The sequence below is a fragment of the Oryctolagus cuniculus genome, chromosome 13 (assembly GCF_051225735.1).
Source record: "Oryctolagus cuniculus isolate XC-2025 breed Fujian yellow rabbit chromosome 13, ASM5122573v1, whole genome shotgun sequence".
NCBI classification, from domain to species: domain Eukaryota; kingdom Metazoa; phylum Chordata; class Mammalia; order Lagomorpha; family Leporidae; genus Oryctolagus; species Oryctolagus cuniculus.
In genome coordinates, this window is record NC_142879.1 from 48309867 (window position 1) to 48331948 (window position 22082).

Below are 22082 nucleotides of genomic sequence, written 5' to 3' on the forward strand. Positions count from 1 at the left end.
GTCCCAGTTGCTCCTCTTCCAGCACAGCTCTCTGCTGTGGCCTGGGAGTGCAGTGGAGGATAGCCCAAGTGCTTGGGCCCCTGCACCCATGTGGGAGACCAGGAAGAAGCACCTGGCTCCTGGCTTCGGATCGGCGCAGCGCCGGCCATAGCGGCCATTTGGGGAGTGAACCAACAGAAGGAAGACCTTTCTCTCTGTCTCTGTCTGTAACTCTACCTGTCAAATAAAATCTTTAAAAAAAAAAAAAAAGGCATCTTTTCTTAGCTTCCGTCCTACCTCATTTTCCTTCTCCTTTGCTGGTTCCTTTCCACCTTCCTGAATCTTGAAGTTTAGCTCCCAGATGTCTTCTTTTATATTCACTCCCTTGGTGAACTCATGCAGTTTTGGGGCTTCAAATTACCTTCTGAATAACAGGGACCCCCAAACTCATTTATATATATGTTTGGACACACACACACACACACATATATATATATATATATGCAGTCCAAACTTTTCTCCTTATAACTCCAAACTCGAATAGCCAACAGTCTGCATGCCAGTTCTACTTGAATGTTTACCAGATATCCCATTTAGCATGACCAAAACCCAAATTCCTGATTTTTTCCCCAATCAGGCTCCTGTTCCAGGCTTCCCCATCTAAGTAAATGGCAACTGCATTCTTCCAGTTACTAATGTTGAAATTTTCAGAACCATCTTCAACTTCTCTCTTTTTCCTATCCCACATTCAAAGCATCACTGAAATCCTGCTAGCTCTATGTTTAATTTAAATTCAGAGTCTGACCACTTCACCCCACTCCACAGTTACCACTCAGGGCCATTCTATACTCTGCACCACAATTATCCCTTGAAGTAACTAATGCCTTATAGACTATCCTCAACACCATAAAGAGATCATTTTGAAATTCAGGTCAAATCATGCATGTCTTCCCCACACTGGATCCCAACTTACTTAAAAGTAAAAGCCCAAGTTCTTATAACATTCTCCAAAGCCTTACATGATTTTCTCCAGACCACCTATGACAATCCCCCATTATGGTCCTAGCCAAACTGGCCACCTCACTGTTCTTCAAACACTAAGCAAACTCTTGCCTCAAGGCCTTCACAATGCCTAGTCTTCCTTGCATGCTCTTCCATCAAACTATGATCTGAATGTTGTAACCCTCTGAAACTCTGACGTTGAAACCTAATTCCCAAGATGATAATATTAAGAGGCAGGGCCTTTAGAAGGTGATTAGGTCATGAAAGCAGCATCCTTACGAATGAGATTAGTGCTCTTCTAACAGAAGCCCCGGAGAGGTGCCTTGCCCCTAGCACCATGTAAGGCCGCAGCAAGAAAGTGCCATCTAAAAACCAGAAAGCTCTCAACAAACGCAAGATCTGCTGGTACTTTGATCTTGGGCTTCCCAGCTTCCACAACTGTGAGAAATAAATTCCTGTAGATGATACACTATCCAGTTTACAGTATTGTGTTATAGCAGCCCAAACAGACTAAGACATACCAATTACCCACATGGCTTATTCTGTAACTTCCTTCAGAGACCTCCTCTCACCAACTAATATGTTTACTTGTTTGATTATTTATTTACTGTTTCTCCTTACTCAATTTTAACTTTCATGAGGCTAGGGCTTTTGTTTTATATAAAAGTCATCTCTCAGTGCTTAAAACCTAGTAGACAGCAAATAAATCTCTGCTGAATGAGTAACAAAACTGACAGTACACAGAACCACATCACCACTTTGACTCTGGACTAGTCACCAAAACATTTAAGCTTAAATGTTAAACAAGATGCACTTGTCTTAAAAAATCTACACTTGTTTCTACCAAATTTCGGGTTCCCTCGAAGTTTTCCAATAAAGTTAAGATTCAAAGTAAATAATTTGTTCCAACAAATTTCTCTGCTAGATGGAATAAAATTAGCTTAGAATAAAATTCTTTCTGGCTTCCTTTCCAATTTCAACACAGCTGGATGGAGAAACCCAGATTAAAACAATTTTCTGGATCCTTCTTTTCAAATTCTACCTTGACAAAGAATCTTCTTGATTATCTATGCTTCTTTTATTTTCCCATCTTTGCCCACAGTTAAGAGGTCCAGTTGTTCACACTGCCTATTTAACTCTGCAAATTAAGTTGCATGAAATTATAAATGAAAATTCTATGAGAGCTCACATGCAAAATTAGAGCACATAATCTAAACTTTAAACCATTACTATTAAGCTTCTGTACTCTGTTAAAGGGATTTAATTTTCCATGAATACCTGGAAAGCATAAGACTCTTTAGCTATAGAACTTAATAAATCATAAATTCTAAATAATTATTCAATATTAATAGCATTCTTAAAAGTTAGTATTCAGTTATCATTTCACTAACTATTGTTACACATATTGCATCATCATTCACTGTGAAAATAAGATATATTTGTATCTGTGAGCAGGAAGTGGCAAAGGGTGACAGATCATAAATGCAGTTGCTACAAAACTGCACATAAAATTTGAAGTGTGAAATGCTTATACTTTACAACTTACAAAAAATAAAAGTTGTTAAATTCATGTTGCCATGACAATTTTATATTCGGTAATGGAATGAAAATGCAATGTTTGAAAATTACATTCCCATTTAGTTCAACAGTTCAATAGTTCACCCAGATTTATGATAATCTATGGTGGAGGAAATGTACATTTCACTTGTAATTATGTAAGGTATGCTTTGAATGACAACTATTAGGAAGTCTTAATTTTATTTTTACCCCCATAACTATTCAAAGCATTATATGAAAGGCTCAGTCAGATGGTGTGAAATTCTAAGTTTATAGTCTCATAATCCTGCAATCAGTGAAATGTCACCTTCTTGACACTAAGCTTCAGATAAGAGATTGGATATCTGCTCTCACTCAATTACCCTCAATGGTAGAAATAAAAGGCAACAAATGGGTTTTAAAAGTTCAAGCCTCTCCCCCCAAACAAAAAGGGAGGCATTTGGCCTACTAGTTAAGACCCATGTAGGGACACTAGAATCCCATAGCAGAATGCCTAGGTTAGAGTCTTTGCTCTGCTTCAGAGTCCAGCTTCCTGATAAAGTACACACTGGAAGGCAGCAGGTGGCTCAAGTAATTAGGGCTATGCTATTCATGTGAAACCAGGACTGAGCTCCAGGTCGGGTCCAGCCCCTATTCTAGGACATTTGGGGAGTGAACCAGGAGGTGATCTCTCTCTCTCTTTACCTCTCTCTCATTTGTCAAAATTTTAAAGTGCGGGGTAGGAAAGGGGAGGGAGAAAAGGAAAGGGAGAAACACTAAGATTCTGTGCTACTGGCCAGCTTCTCTTCCAGTAGCTCCCCCTTGTACCACTACTGCCCACAACGATCCTCCTATGAGTTCCAGGACTAACGTGGTAGAGGCTTCAAATTCCAACAAATTTTAATAACTCTTATTTATTTGCAAGGCAGAAAGAAAGAAACGGACAAGACAGATCTCCCAACCACTGGTTCACTCTGCAAATGCCCGTAACTCAAGCCAGGTCTCCCACGCAGGTGGCAAGGACCCAAGTACTTGAGTCGTCATCTGCTCTGCCTCCCAGGGTGTGCATTAGCAGGAAGCTGGAATCCGAAGCAGAGCCAGGGTTTGAACTCAGATATAGTATAGAGTTCCCACGTGGCGTTGTAACCACTGCGCCAAAAGCCAGCCGGCATGGAGATTTTCAAACTGATACTAGCCCCTATCCAAGGGCTAAAATATTACCAAGTATAACGCAAGAAAAAACTTTTGAAACCTAAGACACTGGCCAAAATGAATTCCTATCTTCTCGGAAGGAAGGCAGCTGAAATACGCGCAAACGGCAACGTAACAATTTAGGGTGAGACGGGGCTCCTCTTTCTCCCATTCGGGAGGGCAGGAAAGGGTAGGTGTAAGAAACCGGCTACCCACACCACGCTTCCGCTCCGGGGTGGGGGTGGGCCGGGTCTTCCCAGAGAGGCCAGCGCAGCACAGCAGGCGCTATCACGGCTCGGGCAGAGGGCACCGCGCAGCCTGTCACCGAGACCGGAACCTGAGGAGCCGGGGCAGCGGTGAGGAAGTGGGGAAGGCGGACCACTACCGAGGCAGGGGTTGCCAGGAGACCCCGTTGGACCCGGCGGGGAAGAAGACCCCCAGGAGCACAGCGACCAAGTCCTCCTGCCCTCCGCGCCCCCGCTCCTCGGGACGAAAACGGGGGTCCGAGCGCTCCTCCCACCCCTTTCCGCCCCAACCCCACGCGGCTGCGCTTACCTGCTGTACCCCGAGGAACTGGTAGAAGTTGAGCTGCACCTCCTCCACCAAGTCAAACAACTCCAGGTCTCCGCTCTCCCAGCCGCGCGCCGGCCCGGCGGCCGCCAGCAGCAGCAGCAGTAGCAGCCACAGCGGCGGCGGCAGCGGGAACGGCCCGAGCCGGAGCCCGCGGCGCTCAGGAAGCGGCGCCAGCCGGGGGCAGGGAGCCGTCATTGAGCCGGGCTCGGAAAGGTCACTAGCCAGGCAGTACCGTCGGCCGAGACCGGGGACGTGGCGGGGAGCGCGAGCTGTGGGGAGTAGCGCCTGTCAGTCAGAAGCGCGGGCTGCCGCTCCGGAGCGGCCCACCCGACTGCCGGCCCCAGAGGGAGTGCGCGGACTGCCGGAGCCGGCGACCGCAGCGTCGGGCGGGCAGCCGGGACTACCTTCCCCGGACCCTCACTCCCAGGCCTACAAACAGCTGGAGGGCCAGCGCCCGGCGCCGAGGTTACAGAGGAGGGGGAGAGGCTTCCCCGCGCCTCAGCCTATCCTGGGCCTCGCTTCCGGTGACATCACGTCTCCTAGCAACCGCGGCGAGGGGCGGGGCCGGAAGTAGGGACTCCGGGCGCCCCAGTTCTGGGCCTTGTAGAAATTCCTCTTGGTCTGTGGTGCTTAGGGCAGAGGTTTGCGTGCGTTTGCTCATATTACCACACGTGGGCACTTACGGCCGTCACGCAGCCACCTGGAACGTACCACGTGTAGATTTCCTTCGAAGTCCCTATCGTCTTGCCCGCCCCCACATAGTGAACACCAGAAGCCTATTCAAGGCCTGATTTATTGATTACAGCTTGCGCTCCATACCTTTCATTATTCCATCAGCCATGATAGAGGAAACTGAACCAGACAGCGAGTAGAAAGTATGTTTTTTTTTTTTTAAGAAAGCAGAAAAGGAATGCAAGCCAAGACCCAAAAAAGTGTGAGTATACTTCAATTATGTATTAAGATTTATTTACAGGCGTAGAGGTAGGTGTTGGGTTGGGTGCAGCAGTGAGGTCGCTGCTTGAGACTCGCGCATCCCATCTCAGAGTGTCTGGGTTCCAGTCTCAGTTCCTCTGTTTCAGATCAAGCTTCCTGAATGCACACCCTGGAAGGCAGCAGCCTCAAGTACTGGAGAGCTTGCTGCCCTCCATGAGAGACCTGGATTTAGTTCCCACCTCAAGGGCTTGACCTAGCTGTGCCCTGGCTATTGCTGGCATTTGTGGGATGAACCAGTAGATAAAAGAACTCTGACTGTCCCTTTCTGTCTGCCTTAAATAAAGTTTTCAAAAGGAAGAAAAAAAATTTTGCAAGCATAATAAAATTGGCAGTTGGGTCGAATTAACACTTGTGACTCAATGACCGTCTTAGAAGTTTAATTTCACCGCCAGAACCTACTCAGCCTCAGCTGGGATTCTTTTTCCAATTGAGGTCTATTTAAAGAGTTGCATGGAGGCAGGGATGACGTTGTGGTACAGCAGGTTAAAGCAGGCCTGCTACGCCAGCATTCCACATGAGCACTGGTTGGAGTCTGACCTGCCCCACTCTCTCTCCAGCTCCCTACTAATGAACCTGGGAAAGCAAGGGAAGATGGCCTAAGTGATAGAACCCCTGCCACCCACGTGGGAGACCCTGGGAGACCTGGGTGGCGTTCCAGACTCTTAAATGCACCCTGGCCAAGCCTCAGCCTTTGAGGCCATTTGGGGGAGTGAACCAGTGGATGGAAGCTTGCTTGCTCTCTCTCTTTTTTTTCTCCCTCTGCCTCTGTAACTCTGCCTTTCAAATAAAATAAATATTTAAAAAAAAAAAAGAAATATAGGCTAAAACTTCCTCTCTCTGTGTTAATAATGTCTTCCCTCCAATTTTCACATTGATCCTTATGAGTCTCTTTTTAATTTTTTTCACTACTGTTGTTCTTTGTGTAATTTATTTTTGTTTAGGCCACCTCATGTTTTTTCCTCCCTGACTCCCTACTCTTGTGAATCAAGTGAAAACAGAAAATCAGAATGCTACCCTATTTTTGAACATTTGACCTCATGCTTTTCCCATCTTGTATCTAGTCTGTGAAATTAAGATAAATAGGGTCATGATAGCACTACTTATGCAGAATAATAATATTTTACATTTGATAAAATTAGAAAAACACTTTAGGAAGCAAATCTACTGAGGAAATATCCAGTTTAAGAATATGTTGAAGTCATAAGTGAATGCAAGTATATGTTGCTTGAAATTAATGTATACACATAAATTAATGACAAGAGAATCTATCCTGAAGTTGATGCTTCAGATATACCAGAGCAGGGGTGTCTGAGTCTGCTGTGTCCCCTACAACAGAATACCTGAGAGTCAAGTAATTTAAACTACCAACATTTATTTCTCAGAGGTCTGGATGTTGCATCAGGGAGTCAGCATGATGGCTTTCTTGTAAGGGCCTTGTTCCTGATTTACAGATGGCCCCTGCCTTGCTGTGTCCTCCCATGCCCAAGGGAGAAGGAGGGAGAAGATGAGATGGGGAGAAGAGAGGGAGAGATGCCACATCTCTTCTAATAAAGATCCCCAGCCCATCAGGGTGCTGTACCTTCATAAGCTCATCTAAACCTCCTGAAGGCCTCACCTCCAAAGACTATCACATAGGAATTTTGGAAGGGCACAAACATTTAGTCCATTGCATTACTTTTTGTGTGCATCCCCAGTCCAGAACATAATGATGACAGCATGTGATAGCATTCAGTTAGTTGAATTGAATCTGATAACTGCCTCATCACTGTTGCCCCACTCTAGACTACAGTTTTATTTTTGGTGTATCAGTTTTCTTAAAGTGAAAGACATTGCTACAAGTTCCTAAATCAGATTAATGCTTATTCAATGAGTAAATAAAATAATATGAGTAATAGTAAAAATTACTTGATATCTTAATATTCATCTTTTTTCCAATGTGGTCATTAAATTAACCACAATATGACATTTAAAACTAGGGCTGCCTTACCACAAATATAGAATGCTTACTCTGATCTTTTGGCAGGTAGTCTAGTATTTCCCTCATGAGCTCTACGTTTATGTTGTCCAAGAATCCTAGGGACTTATTCCATCTAAAGGAAGTCCATTCTCTTTCCAAGGCCAAGCTAAAAAGCAGTTGGAGTCACTTTGGTACAGTACTTCTTGCTGACAAAAGGAGTTACTTGGGAAGATTCATCCCACCCAATTCTAATCACACTTGGCTACCTGGAGATGATGGTTCTTGCTGGTCCAGGTCCCTTGCAAAGTCCAAAATTATATTCCTATTTGGACTTCTAGTTTGGTGTCTTCATATGTTCAGCCATTGTCTCACAAAGGATGGTGCAACTGAATCAATCTTCTTTTGCCAAAGTCTGAACCAAGAGAGTTGATAATCACTAATTGCTTTTTTTCTCTGATAACATTTACAGATTCTGGACATGGACTGGTCAAGCTTGGCCTCAGCAGAGGGCCTTCACACAGAAAAAGAGGAACCAATAAAATGTTCAACAGTCATATGGAATGGAATGGGAATGAAAAGGATACTCAACCATACAGCCCATTTTCCCACAAGACATTTATCGAGTTTGGGGGTTGTACCAGATGCTGAGGGATTGGACCTGGTAGGCAAAGTAAAATCTCCTCCCATTCTACCAAGACATACAAAATTCACTCCACTTAGAAGGTGCCTGCCTCAAAGACAGAGGCACTGGCCGGCGCCGCGGCTCACTAGGCTAATCCTCCGCCTTGCGGCGCCGGCACACCGGGTTCTAGTCCCGGTCGGGGCACCGGATTCTGTCCCGGTTGCCCCTCTTCCAGGCCAGCTCTCTGCTGTGGCCCGGAATGCAGTGGAGGATGGCCCAAGTGCTTGGGCCCTGCACCCCATGGGAGACCAGGAGAAGCACCTGGCTCCTGGCTTCGGATCAGCGCAGTGCGCCGGCCGCAGCGCGCTGGCTGTGGCAGCCATTGGAGGGTGAACCAACGGCAAAAGGAAGACCTTTCTCTCTGTCTCTCTCTCTCACTGTCCACTCTGCCTGTCCAAAAAAAAAAAAAAAAAAAAAAAGACAGAGGCACTTTCACTCCTCGAGACATTTCCAATATTTCTGCGATATGAGCAGAAGTCTGAAGATCTAAAGTTTAACATCTCTCAGAGACAGAACTGAATCTCCTGAGCAAAGGAAACGAGGTCCTTCCAGGCTCTTAATCAGATGCCCTGAGGAATTACGTGAGAAGACCAGAGAACCCGGAAGTGGCCAGAGTCTCACTAAAACTGCCACCCAGTCCAACCCAGCTCATCCCTGAATAGATTGAGGTAATCAGACCACTCTCTGTTTTTCCATCTATATTGTCTATAGGTTTTTAATAGAAAAATCTGGCACTTGGTAAAAATATTCTGACACATGAGAAGAGCAGGAAAATTTGACCAGTAATCAAGAGAAAAAAAAAGTAGGTAATAGAAGACCCATAGATAAATCAGATAATAGCATTCAGTTTAGAATTTTACCATCGTAAAATAAAGCAATAGGAGAAAAAGTAGACAAAATGAATTAAAATATACAGAATTTTAACAATTGGAATCCATGAAATAATTAATGGAAAATCTTGAATTTAAAAATATAATATCTACAATAAAAAGCTTAATGAATGGGTTTAACAGCTGACTGGACACAGCAGAACAGAGGATTAGTGAACTTGAGAACAGGTCAAGAAAAAATATTCAGAACAGGCACACTTATAAAGGCAGAAAGTAATTTAACAGTTACTTAGGGCTGAGGGTAGTAGAGGTTAGATATTGACTGCTAATGCATATGGGAATTTTTTAAGGAGTATAAAAATGTTCTAAAATTAGATCACGGTAATGGTTACATAAACTTGTGAATACTAAAAACATAGACTTGTACATTTTAAGTGAGGAAAATGTGTGTTGTGTCAATTATATCTCAGTAGGGCTGTTAAAAAAAGGAAGGAAAAAACAACCATACAAATGCAATAAACTCGGCAAACTCCCATAGGATAAATGTAACAAATCTAAGTATGTCATAGTCAAACGTTAGAAAATCTTCTGGGGGTTGGCGCTGTGGCATAGCGGGTAAAGCCGCCGCCTGCAGCGCTGGCATTCCATATGGGCACCATTTCGAATACCGTCTGCTCCACTTCTGATCCATTTCTCTGCTATGGCCTGAGAAGGTGGTCAAAGATGGCTCAAGTTCTTGGGACCCTGTACCCACATGGGAGACCTGGAGGAAGCTCCAGGCTCTTGGCTTCGGATCGTCTCTGTTCCGGCCATTGGGGCCATTTGGAGAGTGAACCAGCGGATGGAAGACTTCTCTCTCTCTCTTTCTCTCTTTCTCTCTCTCTCTCTCTCTTTCTCTTTCTCTACCTCTCTGTAACTCTGCCTTTCAAATAAATAAATAAGTAAATATTAAAAAAAAAAAGCTTCTGAGAAGCAATGAAGGCAAGCGTTTCAAAAAGCCTTAAAGAAGGAAATCTTAAAGTCTAAGGAAGGCAGAAAATTAATGAGCTAATATAAATATGTGCACAGTTCAGTGTAAGGAGTTAAATAATCAGAATTAATCTGCCTTTTACTTTTTTAAATGGTTTTAGTGAAGACATCTAATTATTTTCAATATGGTGCTTTGCAAGTAAGCTGGGAATGTATCAGCTCTTATATGATTAAAGAATGATTTTACATGTTAAAAATCATTTTGTAGGTTCTGTAGACTCTATGGATAAGGTTCAAGGTGTAACTATTTGTGTGTGGCTAAAATGCACAGGGAAAAATATGCAATGAGAACAGGGAGAATCCAGCTTGTTGATGGGTCATCCACATAGAGGTTGATAGGAAGAATTTTGATCCTGTTACACAAAATCTTGAACATCATAATAACCATTGCCTTTAAATAGATATGTGTGTGTATGTGTATATTTATATGTATATAATTTACTGATTAGAGAGACAGAGTTCCCATCTGCCAGTTTACTACCCAAATGCTTGCAACATCTTGGGATGAGCCTGTCCAAAGCTAGGGGCTGGGAACCCAATCCAGGTCTCCCACACTGGGGTAATGGTAGCGCAGGAACCCAATTACTTGAGCCATCACCTGCCGCCTTCCAGCGTCTGCATTAGCAGGAAGTTGGAATCAGAAGCTGGAACTGGAGATTGAACTCGCAGGCACTCTGATGTGGGACACAGGCATCTTAACAGGTGTCTTAACTGCTAGATTAAACTCATGCCCATGACCAACCCTTTGACAGCGGGGAATGTGAAAGAATACTGGTAAATTAATAGACCAATAGTACACAAAGACGCTTCAATAAGATATTTGGTAGTTTATCATTTACTTTTGGGTGAGATTAAATTTGTGAAACAGAATGGAATATAGAACCTATTACAACTAAAATCTAAACTCATAAAACCAACATTAATGGCCTATTCATCTCATGATTTAGAAAAATCTGGCTCTCATTAAATCTTGAAATGTTCTTATTAGCCTCTATATGGCTGTTTCTCAAATACATGGACATGAAGTTCTGAGATGTCATTGTTCTTTAATGGAACATTATCCTCTCTTAGTAATTTATTTATCCAAACACTATTCACAGACTTTCATTGAGTTGACAAAGGTTAGAAAAATATTGTTTTGGGGAAGCACCTTCTTGGGAAATAATTCCTTTTGTATTGCATTTTGAATTTTAATCATTTGAAGGTCCTTATGAATAAATACAGATGTTCTTCATGTTATAAATAATAAATATAAATTTCTAACATGTTGATTTTCACTTCTTTGAATAATGCACTACTTATTCAAATAACCTCATAGTGAATAAGAGCACAGATTCCAGAACCAGTTAGATTAAAATTGAGCCCTAGCTCTATCAGTTACTAGCTGGGTGATTTCTGTGTTTCATCTTACTCTAAAAATTTGAGTAACACTGCCATCAAAATCTAAGGTTGTTGTGGGAATTAAGTGAGATAATTAGTGCTGAGTATATAGCGATTGCTGTATATATATAACTATAATTTTATGGAAAGTCTTTATATTGTATTAAAGCTTCCATAAATAAATCTTATCTAGTTATTTTTATTGTTTTTTCATTTGAGAGCAGAGAGAGACAAGAGATATGGAGACAGGGAGGGAGAGGGAGAGAAAGCTCCTATTAGCAGGTTCAACCCCCGGGTATCTACAATAGGGAGGTACAGGGGGGCCAAGCCGGTAGCTTGGAACTCAACCAGGCCTCTCACATGAGAACTACTTGAACTATCAGCGCTGCCTCCCAGGGTCTGCTTTATCGGGAAGTTGGAGTCAGGAGCAGGAGTTGCAAATCAAATCCAGCTACTCCTGTATAGCACACAGCTATCCCAACCACTGGCCAAATGCCTGCCCTTATCTCTTTGTAAATGTCTAGATGTTGTCTTTAAAAGTATTTGTTATCAAGCTTAGGCTGTTCTTGTACACGTCACTAGAAATTTGTCTAATCTTTTGTCTAGATTGATAAAAGACTTAAAAGACTTTTCACACACACACAAAAGTGATTGTTAAAGTCAGTTTAAATTTTTTCATTCCAACTTCATAAAAACATACTAGTAGGGCCAGCATTGTGGCATAGTGGGTTAAGCTGCTGTCTGCAGCACCAGAATCCCATATGGGTGCCAGTTCAAGTAGTGGCTGTCCAATTCCGATCCAGCTTCCTGCTAGTGCACCTGGGAAAACAACTGAGGATGGCCCAAGTGCTTAGGTCCTATACTCACGTGGGAGACCCAGAAGAAACTCCTGGCTCCTGGCTTCCGCCTGGCCCAGCCCTAGCCATTGCAGTCATTTGGAGAGTGAACCAGTGGATGGAAGACCTCTGTAGCTCCCTCTCTCTCTCTAATTCTGCCTTTTAAATAAATAAAATCTTTTTTAGAAACCAATTATTAATGATTTTCCTGCTAAATTCAGCTTCAGGTTAAACAGCAGATATTAATAGCATGTACCTGATTGAATAAAAGGAAAACATTCACATTCAACTATTTAGTCATTCGAGATTCACTGGTAGTTGTCATCTTACTCTGTAGTAGCTAGCTCCAGGTTTTCAGTGATATTTTCTGCTTGGTGTGGACTTTAATTATCACAGAAAAATCCATGTTAAAATTTCTTCTAACATCTTGTGGTTCCAGGATTATCATTTTTCAAAGGTTTTTAGTAACTAACTTGAATAACTTTTTAAAATTTAAGCATTAGTCTTTCTCCTTCAACCCTCTCTCCTACCAACTCCTCAATTCAACACAACCACAGCAATTGTATTTTCTTCAAACACAAAGGTTCCAATTAGCCTACAAAAGGAAATTTTAACAGACCTCTTCTTCAGCCTGAACAGCTTGGTTTTGGCATCCAGCCACTGAGCGCTAGTACTATTTATGATGCCAAATTGGAACACAGAGGAAAACAGTGCTGAGTTGCTATTCACCTCAATCAACAGGCCCCAACTAAGGCATGAGTGTGTATGTAGAAATTCCATGCCTCATAAGTTCTTGTTATTAAATTTACTACGAGGAGGCCATATTCTGCACAATCCTGCATTGGTAATATGATCACATAAAAACATGGAGACAGAGTAAAGAAAACTTGGTTCCAAATGGTAAGATATGGGAAATTTAAATTTGCCGTCCTAAATATTTCTGTTGCATTGCACCCATTTTACCAAGCTATATATCCCAACTTCATCTCTCTCCACCTCCTATTTAAAATGCTCTATCATTTTTTCCACCACATATGGGCTCTTAGTGCTAAGATTTCATAATTAAAGTCTATTAACTTTAAAAAAAGGGAGATAATAATTTCACCACCAGGGGGCAAACAGCATTTTTATAGGCAGAAGATGTATTTAACATTTTACAGAAATTATCTCCTGTGAACATATCCTTTTTACTGTTAAAATTCAGTACACTTAAATTAACAGATATGATTCTAACTTAAATCTTTAAGGATAGAGTATGTTTACAAGGGAGAAATTTTTACAAGTTGTCATTAATTTGTATAATTATATAAGTCCATTTTACTTGTGTAGTAAATGGATGCCCTTCCTTTTGTGATAAGTTTTTAGGTGTTAAAAGGAAATTTCTCCCTCCATTTAGCCTTTTCTTTCCTGTATATACTCATAAAGAAGAAAAGCAGAAATGGGCTTTTGGATTGCTAGTCTAGTCTTTGTCTAGAGGGCCTTTACATTACTTTTAGTGTAGATACAGGATATCTTGACAAATGGTTCTGAAGTATGTATTTCAGCTCAGCTTAACTTATATACTTAGGTCTTTATTTCCTTCTGAATTTGGGTTTATTGTCTTGCTTACATTAATTGACACTTTACCATTTTCTAATTGTATGTATTTATTTATAATTATTTATTTATTTATTTAGAAAGGCAGAAAGAGAGAGAAATCTCCTATCCACTGGTTCACTCCCCAGATGCTAACAATAGCTGGGGACAGGCCAGGCCAAAGCTAGGAACTGGGAACTCAATCTACTGCCCAACCCCTTGGCCATCACTGCTGCCTCACAAGCTGTGTATTAGCAGGAAGCTGGCATTGGAGTGAAGCCAGGACTTGAATCCTGGCACTTGGATATGCCATGTGGACCTTCCAAGTGGCATCTTAACTTTGCCAAATGCCTACCTCCACTTGCTAATTTTATATGGGTGAAATGATCATTTTGATAAATTACTCCCTTTGAAACTTTGATACCACTAAACTTATCTGGTACAGCACCAGAATTGTGAATATCTCATGGACAATAAACAAAATTTTCAGTACAGTAAATTATTGGCAATAAAAATCTCTTCAGTGAAAATTTCGGTCCAAAATGTGTAAGTCCTGTCGTCCAAAGTTTCTGGATATATGATTATTCCTGAGTTGTAAGTAAATATTCTAGTAATGGAAGCAAAATGAGATTTTTTTTTGTAAACGAAGGCATCTGTGGGATGGTAAAATAACCACATTTCACTCCTCTTGGCTTATTTTCTCTCCCCTCTTCCTGCTTCTAATTGTTTGCCAAGACCACATTTCCCTGAATTGATTCTAGCGATATCATTATTTCAAACGAGGGCTGGAGGAGAATGCAGAGGCCACAGTGGTCTGGCAAGACCTGTGGCTGGCTCACACCCCAGCATGGTTATTACCATGTTCCCAGGGCTACCACCAGGGGGGACAGAACGGAGCCAGATATCCCTTCCTGTTCACCTAAACGATATTTTTATCCAGGTGAAATCACATTGAAGTAAACATTGCTCACAAACATAAGGAGAAAAATAAGTTGCAAAATGTCAGCATAAAGGGCTTATTTAGACACATGCTAACATATATTCCATGTCCTGCCCTCTGTTACATTACTGTGGAAGGGAAATTTAGAGATAAAAGGGTTTTTTTCTTCTTCTGCTGTTAATTTGCTTCTTAAAAAAAAAATATGAAAAAAAAATGTGTTTTGAGCTGTTGGTTCTTCAGTGGGTTAAGCCCTGCTTGGGATGACCACACTCCATATGCAGTTTAAGCCCTGGCTCCTCTGCTTCCTGCTAAGGTGCCTGTGAAGGAAGGCAGCAGATGGACCCAGGTATGTGGGTCCCTGCCACCCATGTAGGAGACCCGGATGGAGTTCCTAGCTCCTGGCCTTTACCTGGCCCAGCCCCAGCTCTTGCGGGCATTTGGAGAGTGAACCAGTGGATGGACAATTTGTCTCTCTCTCTCTCTGACTTTTAAATAATCTTTTTTTTTTTTTTTAAGTGTGCTTTGAGGCAGGTCTTTAACTGTTTTTCAGTTAAAATACCGGTGAAAATGCGCACATCCCACATCAGAATTTGCCATGTTCGTTTCTGGGCTGCAGCTGTGCCTTCAGCTTCTCTCCAGTGCAGACCCTGGGAAGCAGCAGTCAAGTAGTTGGGTCCCTGCCATCCATGTCAGGGACCTGAATTGAGTCAAGGCTCCCCAGCTTCAGCTGCTTGCCCCTCGCCTCCCACCCCTCTGGTGGCCAACATTTGGGGAGTGAACCTGTCCACAAGAACTCTGTCTTTCCGCCTCTTGGATTAATTAATTAATTGATACTTTTGTAAAAAGCTGAGAATCTTGGCTAGGTATTTCAGGGTCAGATGGACAAATTCTATGGGAAGAAACAGAAAAAATTCACTTAACATTTTTTAATGTGTTTTAGTGTCACTTTACAGGTGTGGCTGCTTCTTTTCCAACAGAAGTGTGTCCTTGAGACACTGTGCAGTCACTCTGAAACATTACAACCTGTATTAAATACCACGGTGCATCTCTTCAAATGTTCTACGTTTTACTCGTACACTAGCTATACCCAAGTGACCAGTTTCATACTGGCTTCAGCCAGCCTCCCACAAGTACACTGGAAAGGACTTTGCCTTGGGTCAAATTTTCTGACTTTTACATTTTTGTAGTGGCAGGTGATTGCCTATATATACTATCTAGCATTTTCTTAAAAATTTAAACACACTATAGAATATCTTTAAGGTAAAGACACTGTTTAAGAAGTAAGAAAGAAGCTCATACTATACAGAGAACTATACATGGAAATGAATATTTGGAAATATTTCCAAGATTGTATTTTTTTGGCCAAAATTTGTATATGTCACTAATAAAAAGCAATTAAACTAATAAATGCTCTTTTATCTGAACCCTTAAAAACTTACTCAAAAGTCTTGCAAGTGAGGATCTAAAGATATAAAATCCATTTGTTAAAAATATAAAAACTACTACTTTTCAGTCAGTTGGCAAGAATAGTTATTTGGCATTAGGGAGGATGGACAATTCTAAGCTATATTTTAATTTTAAAATTTTATTTAAATGAAAATTTTATTTATTTGAAAGGCAAACAAACAAGACACCAAGTTAAAGAGCAATCTCTTATCTGCTGCTTCATTCCCCAAATGCCTTTAACAGCCTGGATTGGGCCAGGCTGAAGCCAGGAGATGAGAACTCAACCTAGATCTCCCATGTGAGTGACAGGGACCAAACTACTTGATCAATCACCATTGGCTCCCATGGTGTCCATCAGCAGGAAGTTAGAATCAGAAACAGCAACAAGATTTGAATTCAGGTACTCCATGATGGGATGTGGGTGACCCCAGCAGGGGCTTAACTGCTGTGTTAAATTCCTGTACCATTAAGCTATGTTTTAGCAAAAATCTTTGCACAATTGCTGAATGGAACTGAAAAATGAATCTAAGACTTAATGACAGAGTGAACTCCTTTCATTGGAATTTGTGTTTCTCGGTGGAATGTTTCTTACCTATGACAACCATTAAAACTAAACAGCTAAATGACTTGAATTTAGAATCAGACCTTCACTTTGTAACAAAATGTTAAACCAGATTTAAAAATAATCATTTTCAGCACATGAAAATTGATAGTAATATTCTTCAGTTTGAAAGATAGTCTTCGTTTAATGGTGACTTCATGAGACAATGGTTAAGAAGGTTTTAAGTGGGCTGGCACTGTGGCATAGTAGGCTAAGCCTCAGCCTGCGGCACCGCCATACTATATAGGCACCAGTTCATGTCTTGGCTACTCCTCTTCTGATCCAACTCTCTGCTATGGCCTGGAAAAGCAATGGAAGATGGCCCAAATGCTTGGGGCCCTGCACTCATGTGGCAGATCCAGAAGAAGCTTCTGGCTTCAAATGTGCCCAGTTTTGCCATTGCAGCCATCTGGGGAGTGAACCAGTAGCTGGAAGATCTCTCTCTCTCTCTCTCTAACTCTTCCCCTCAAATAATAAACAAAACAAAAAATTTTAAAAGGTTTTGGGGCCAGCACGGTGGCGCACTAGGTTAATCCTCTGCCTGTGGTGCCGGCATCCCATATGGGCGCCAGATCCTAGCCCTGGATGCTCCTCTTCCAGTCCAGCTCTCTGCTGTGGCCCGGGAGGGCAGTGGAGGATAGCCCAGGTGCTTGGGTACCTGAACCCGCGTGGGAAACCAGGAAAGAAGCTCCTGGCTCCTGGCTTCGGATCAGCGTAGCTCTGGCCGTGGCGGCCATTCGGGGAGTGAACCAACAGAAGGAAGACCTTTCTCTCTGTTTCTCTCTCTCACTATCTGTAACTCTGTCAAATAAATAAATAAAAATCTTTTTTAAAAAAGGTTTTAAGTTTATTCCATTTAGAGCACATTTCACCCGTTGCTTACTTTTCAAAATGCTTGCTCTTTCCTCATTGTTATTAACTTCATCTTTAAAGGAATGTATTAATAAATATTCCTTTAATTTAACTTTTAATTGAATTAGCTTGTGGCCTCCCACCACACTCAGAATAAATCACTGTTGTTTGAAAACCTGCATAACCTTATGCTATGGTTTGGATGTGGTATTTCTCCCTCGTGTTGAAAGCTCGGTCTTCAGTGTGGTGATGTTAAGAGGTGGTGGGATCTTTAAGAGGTGGGGCCTAGCGTAAATTGTTGAGATTATTGGAAGCACTGCCCTAGGAAGAGATTAGTGCTCTTCTAGTGAGGCTTCTGGCTAGCACTTTTGAGAGGATTTCTTTAAAAAACATGCTTGGCCTCTCCCTGGCCTCTTCAGCTTCCGGTTTCACCTCGTGGCATCTCCCTCTTATATGTGTTCCTGCTGTGGTGCCACTTCCTATGATGTGATGCAGACCTCACCAGAGCTGGCACCATGCTCCTTGGACTGTCAGTATCCAACACTATGAGCTAAACAAGTCTCTTTTCTTAATAAAGTAGGTAGCCTCAGATAGTTCATTACAGTAACAGAAAAAGGATTAACCCATTTGGACTCTGCCTAACTGCACCTAATCTCTCTCTTGCTGCACTGGTCTGCCTTCAGAGCACACCAAGCTCAGCAGTCTTAGGGCCTTTGAATTTTCCAGGGTTCTCCTCCCAGATCTCTGCTTGGGCAGCTTCAAAGCTTCATTCAGGTCTGCACTAAAATTAAACCACATCCTCAGGCGCATCTCATCTAAAAGTTCACTCAGTTGCTCCCTTTCGCAGCACTATCTGCTTTAGTCTGACTCTTGTTACTACAACTAAAACACCTGAGAGGATTTTCTTGTGAAGGAAGATGGCTTATTGCAGCCTACAGTTTTAAAGGTTCATAGTCCAAGGTCAGGTGGCCTCATTGGTCTGGTAACTTTTGAGGGGGATGGAGGGCACAGTGCTTATGGAGGGAGGATCATATGGCTAGACAGGAAGGAGAGAGAGAGCAACCAAGCTGAACTATGCTTATATAATCAACCCTCCCCTCAGAACTACCTTTTGAGGCCATGCCCCCAGTGACCTGAAGACCATCTGCTTGACCCATCTCCCAGATACCATGACTAGATCACTAGATCAAATCTTCATCCTTAATGCATTAACCATTAACATTAATCAATTAATCAGTAAAATAACACTTTGGGGACCAAGTTTCCAATATATAGATCTTTAGGGCATACTCAAACTATTCTCCAAGCTATAGCACCACTTCTCATAGTGTTGATTTTGGTTATTTTTCCTTATCTCTTCATTTTTAAATATTGTCTGACTCACTAAAATGCAGATTCCTTGACAGCACGGACCTTTGTCTTTTTCATTCCTTCAAATACTGCTTGGCCTATATTAAGCATCCCATAAATATTGTTGAATTAAAAGGTGAAAACTTTTCCTCTCTGATAATTACATACTATATTGTAGGTCAGATTCCTCTGACAAAGCAATCAGGTATACTGGAGAATTGTCCATATTGAAGCCAGGGGGAGAATATTCCATGTTTTGCTATGTAGAACCTTCATAGTAAAGAAAGGGATGACTTGAACTACACGTTGCATTGTGTTACTTGGTTGTATAACAAGTCTGAGGCAGCACTTACTTTGCAAGAATTCTGTGTGTAGCTACTCATTTTGATCAATATACTGAACTATTCATGATTTTTTCAAAACAAGTCAGATTCTAACTTGGTACCAAAGTGAATGCTATGTATAGAAGTTTCTTCTGGCACATAAAACTTTCATTGATATCCTGAAGAAATACAACAAAGAGATTTGATTGATATTTATATTCTGCTCAGTTGCAATAGGACATGCTTCAGATAATTCTAAGTTTCCTTAGGATTTGTCCTGAGAATTCTATGCAATGGCTTCAACACATAGAGCAACAATATTTCTAGGAGTACTTAGATATGCAAATATTTCCATAATTTTATATACTAGTATGAGAAAAGATTTTGAAACCCAACCAATTGTTTCATTTAGTACAGGATCACATTTCACAGAACCATCATTTTCATTTATATTCAAAAGTGAGGCTTGTTGCTATTTAAGGTTATGTTATTCATTAACTCTACCAACACATTTTTTTCATGTTAAGGTCATAGTTGTGTTTCAGGTTTGTTTCATAATGATGTCTCCAGCTGTATTTTTTGACATAGAAGCACTTTGATTAAAACTCATGGGAATATTCTCATTTCTACAAAGAAAAATGCTTGTTCTCATTTTTTTGAAACAGAAAGCCTTTACGGTAGGGTTGTTGGATTTAGCAAACAAAAAAATACATACACAGAATATCTAATTATATCTGAATGTCAGACAGACAACAAATATTGCATGGAACATACTTATTCTAGAAAAGTATGTGTCATTTATCCAACATTCAACAAATATTGTCTGGCCATCCTGATATGTCTTCATTTTGCCCATGATTTATAGAGACAGCTAGCAAAATGCTCAGATAGTCTTCATTACTTTTTTGTTATCTTTAAATGCTGTCAACTGTTTTAAAATCAAAGTGGGGAACTTCTGCTTCCAACCAAGTAACAGGGGGCTGAAACAACAAACCAAGCAAAAGCAAGTAAAATAAGTGAAACAGCCACTCCCCAGGACATTGGAAATCAGGCAATGAAGGTTTTCATTATATCAAACAATTAAAAAGCACATATTAACTAAGCATTTCCACATGTAAATCCTGTGTTACAAACACACCACAAACACAAGAGAAGAAAGAGAAGACAAGCTCTCAGTTCTTGGAGATTTTATAATTTGGTAGTGAAGATAATATAAAAAGATAATAAACAGTAAAAGATAGTAAACGGTAGGTGTCAAAAGAGGTAACATAGACAAGAGGTGTCAGGAGATCAATTCCGTATGTGCCTGTGGAGAAATAGTCAAATGTAAGGCCTCAGATGGAGAAAGGAAACGAAAGGGTATGATACACTAAATACTTTACAGTTGTTGTCCTAGTTAAGTCTTTCAACAACCCTCTGAGGCAGATGTTATCATTATCCTCCATTCCCAGTTGAAAAATGACAGTGAGGGGGTCTAAGCCACTCGCCTACATTCACACATCTGGTAAGCACTGTGTCCACTATCACCAAGGTCCTCCTGACCACCACTGCTGCCTCTAAGGTATTAGGTAGTAGACTGAGATTTGCATGGCCTATGCTCCCAGAGGTGTGACTGAGAAAGCAAGATTAAAAAAACTATTTTAGAATATGACTTTACTGTCCCAGGTGTTATAAATACAAATATCATTCAATTACATTGGATTACAAGAGTCTAGGGAAAGTGTCAAAGATCAGAAACACTAAAATCAAAACAAATTGAAGTGTTTTGGTGGCTATTTGCATGTACAGAAAAGAGAAAGCTAAAGAGAAAGGGAAAAAAACTAAGATAAATGTGAGTTTAAAGATTCCAGAAACACACACAAAATATTCCACACGAATTAATAAACAAGTGAAGTTGTAAGATTCATAATCAATGTAAAATAATCAGTTCTAATTTTACACACTACAGTGAACTAAGAAAGAAATTGAGAAGACTGTTCTACTTACAATAGTCTTAAAAAGATAGTTAGGAATAAATTTAACCAAGAAAGTCAATAACCTTGTACTCTAAAACACAGATGAAAGATATTGAAGTAGCTACAAATAAATCAATGTATGTCCTATGTTCATACACTAGAATTGTTAAAATGTTCATAACATTCGAGCAATCTGCATACTCAATCCCTATCAAGATTCCAATGAGATTTTTCACAGAAATAGAAAAAACAGTCCCAAGATCAAGGTAAGTGCAAGGTTAAATATTATGCACACAAAGACTGTTATCACTAGTAAACTCAGCAGAGTTGCATGATGTAAAATCATTACATAAAAATCAATTGTATTTCTGTACATTAACCAGCACAATCTGAAAAGAAAATTTAGAAAACCCTTCCATTTTCAATGGCATCAAAAAAGAATAAGACATTTAGGAGTAAACTTAACAAAACAGGTGAAAGATTTATAGACTGAAAAACTAAAAAAATTTGCTGAAAGGAATTAAAGATGATATTCATAAATGGGAATGTTCGTGGATTATAATACTTAATAATAAGATGTCAACAATATCCAAAACAATATACAGATTAATGCAATCCTTTTCAAAGTTCCAACATTCTTTGCAGAAAGAGAAAAATTCAGCCTAAAGTTCATGTGGAATCTTAAGAAATATCAAATTTCCAAAACAGTCTCAAAAAAAAAAAAAAACCAAACCAGAATTGGCAGAATCATACTTCCTGATTTCGAAACTTACTACAAAGCTACAATAATTAAAGCAGTATGGTATTTGCATAAGACATATATATATAGACCAGTGGAATAAAATAGATCAGAAGAAATACTTCTTTCCGGGCCGGCACCACAGCTCACTTGGCTAATCCTCTGCCTGTGGCGCCGGCACCCCAGGTTCTGGTCCCCTTTGGGGTGCTGGATTTTGTCCCGGTTGCTCTTCTTCCAGTCCAGCTCTCTGCTGTGGCCCGGGAAGGCAGTGGAGGATGACCCAAGTGCTTGGGCCCTGCACCCACATGGGAGA

At 40.9% G+C, this 22082-nt stretch overlaps 1 protein-coding gene and 1 long non-coding RNA gene across 4 annotated transcripts in view; one reads left to right on the top strand and one right to left on the bottom strand.

Annotated features, from left to right (window-relative positions):
• The window catches only part of DNAJC1 (DnaJ heat shock protein family (Hsp40) member C1), a 197398-nt gene extending 192588 nt beyond the window's left edge, over positions 1-4810 (bottom strand). For 2 of the 3 annotated variants that reach the window (XM_089311558.1, XM_089311557.1), the window contains exon 1: positions 4264-4786. In XM_089311558.1, coding sequence (XP_089167684.1) covers positions 4264-4476 — 213 coding nt within the window. In that variant the 5' untranslated portion in view covers positions 4477-4786. Of the gene's footprint in view, positions 1-4263 lie in introns of all 3 variants that reach the window. The other variant, XM_002717400.6, reaches the window with a different exon arrangement.
• Positions 4501-22082, top strand: part of LOC127483449 (uncharacterized) — a 44006-nt gene continuing 26424 nt past the window's right edge. Inside the window, exons 1-2 of the long non-coding RNA XR_007909674.3 lie at positions 4501-5215; positions 7701-8581. This is a non-coding gene — a long non-coding RNA (uncharacterized LOC127483449). The remainder of the gene's footprint in view (positions 5216-7700; positions 8582-22082) is intronic.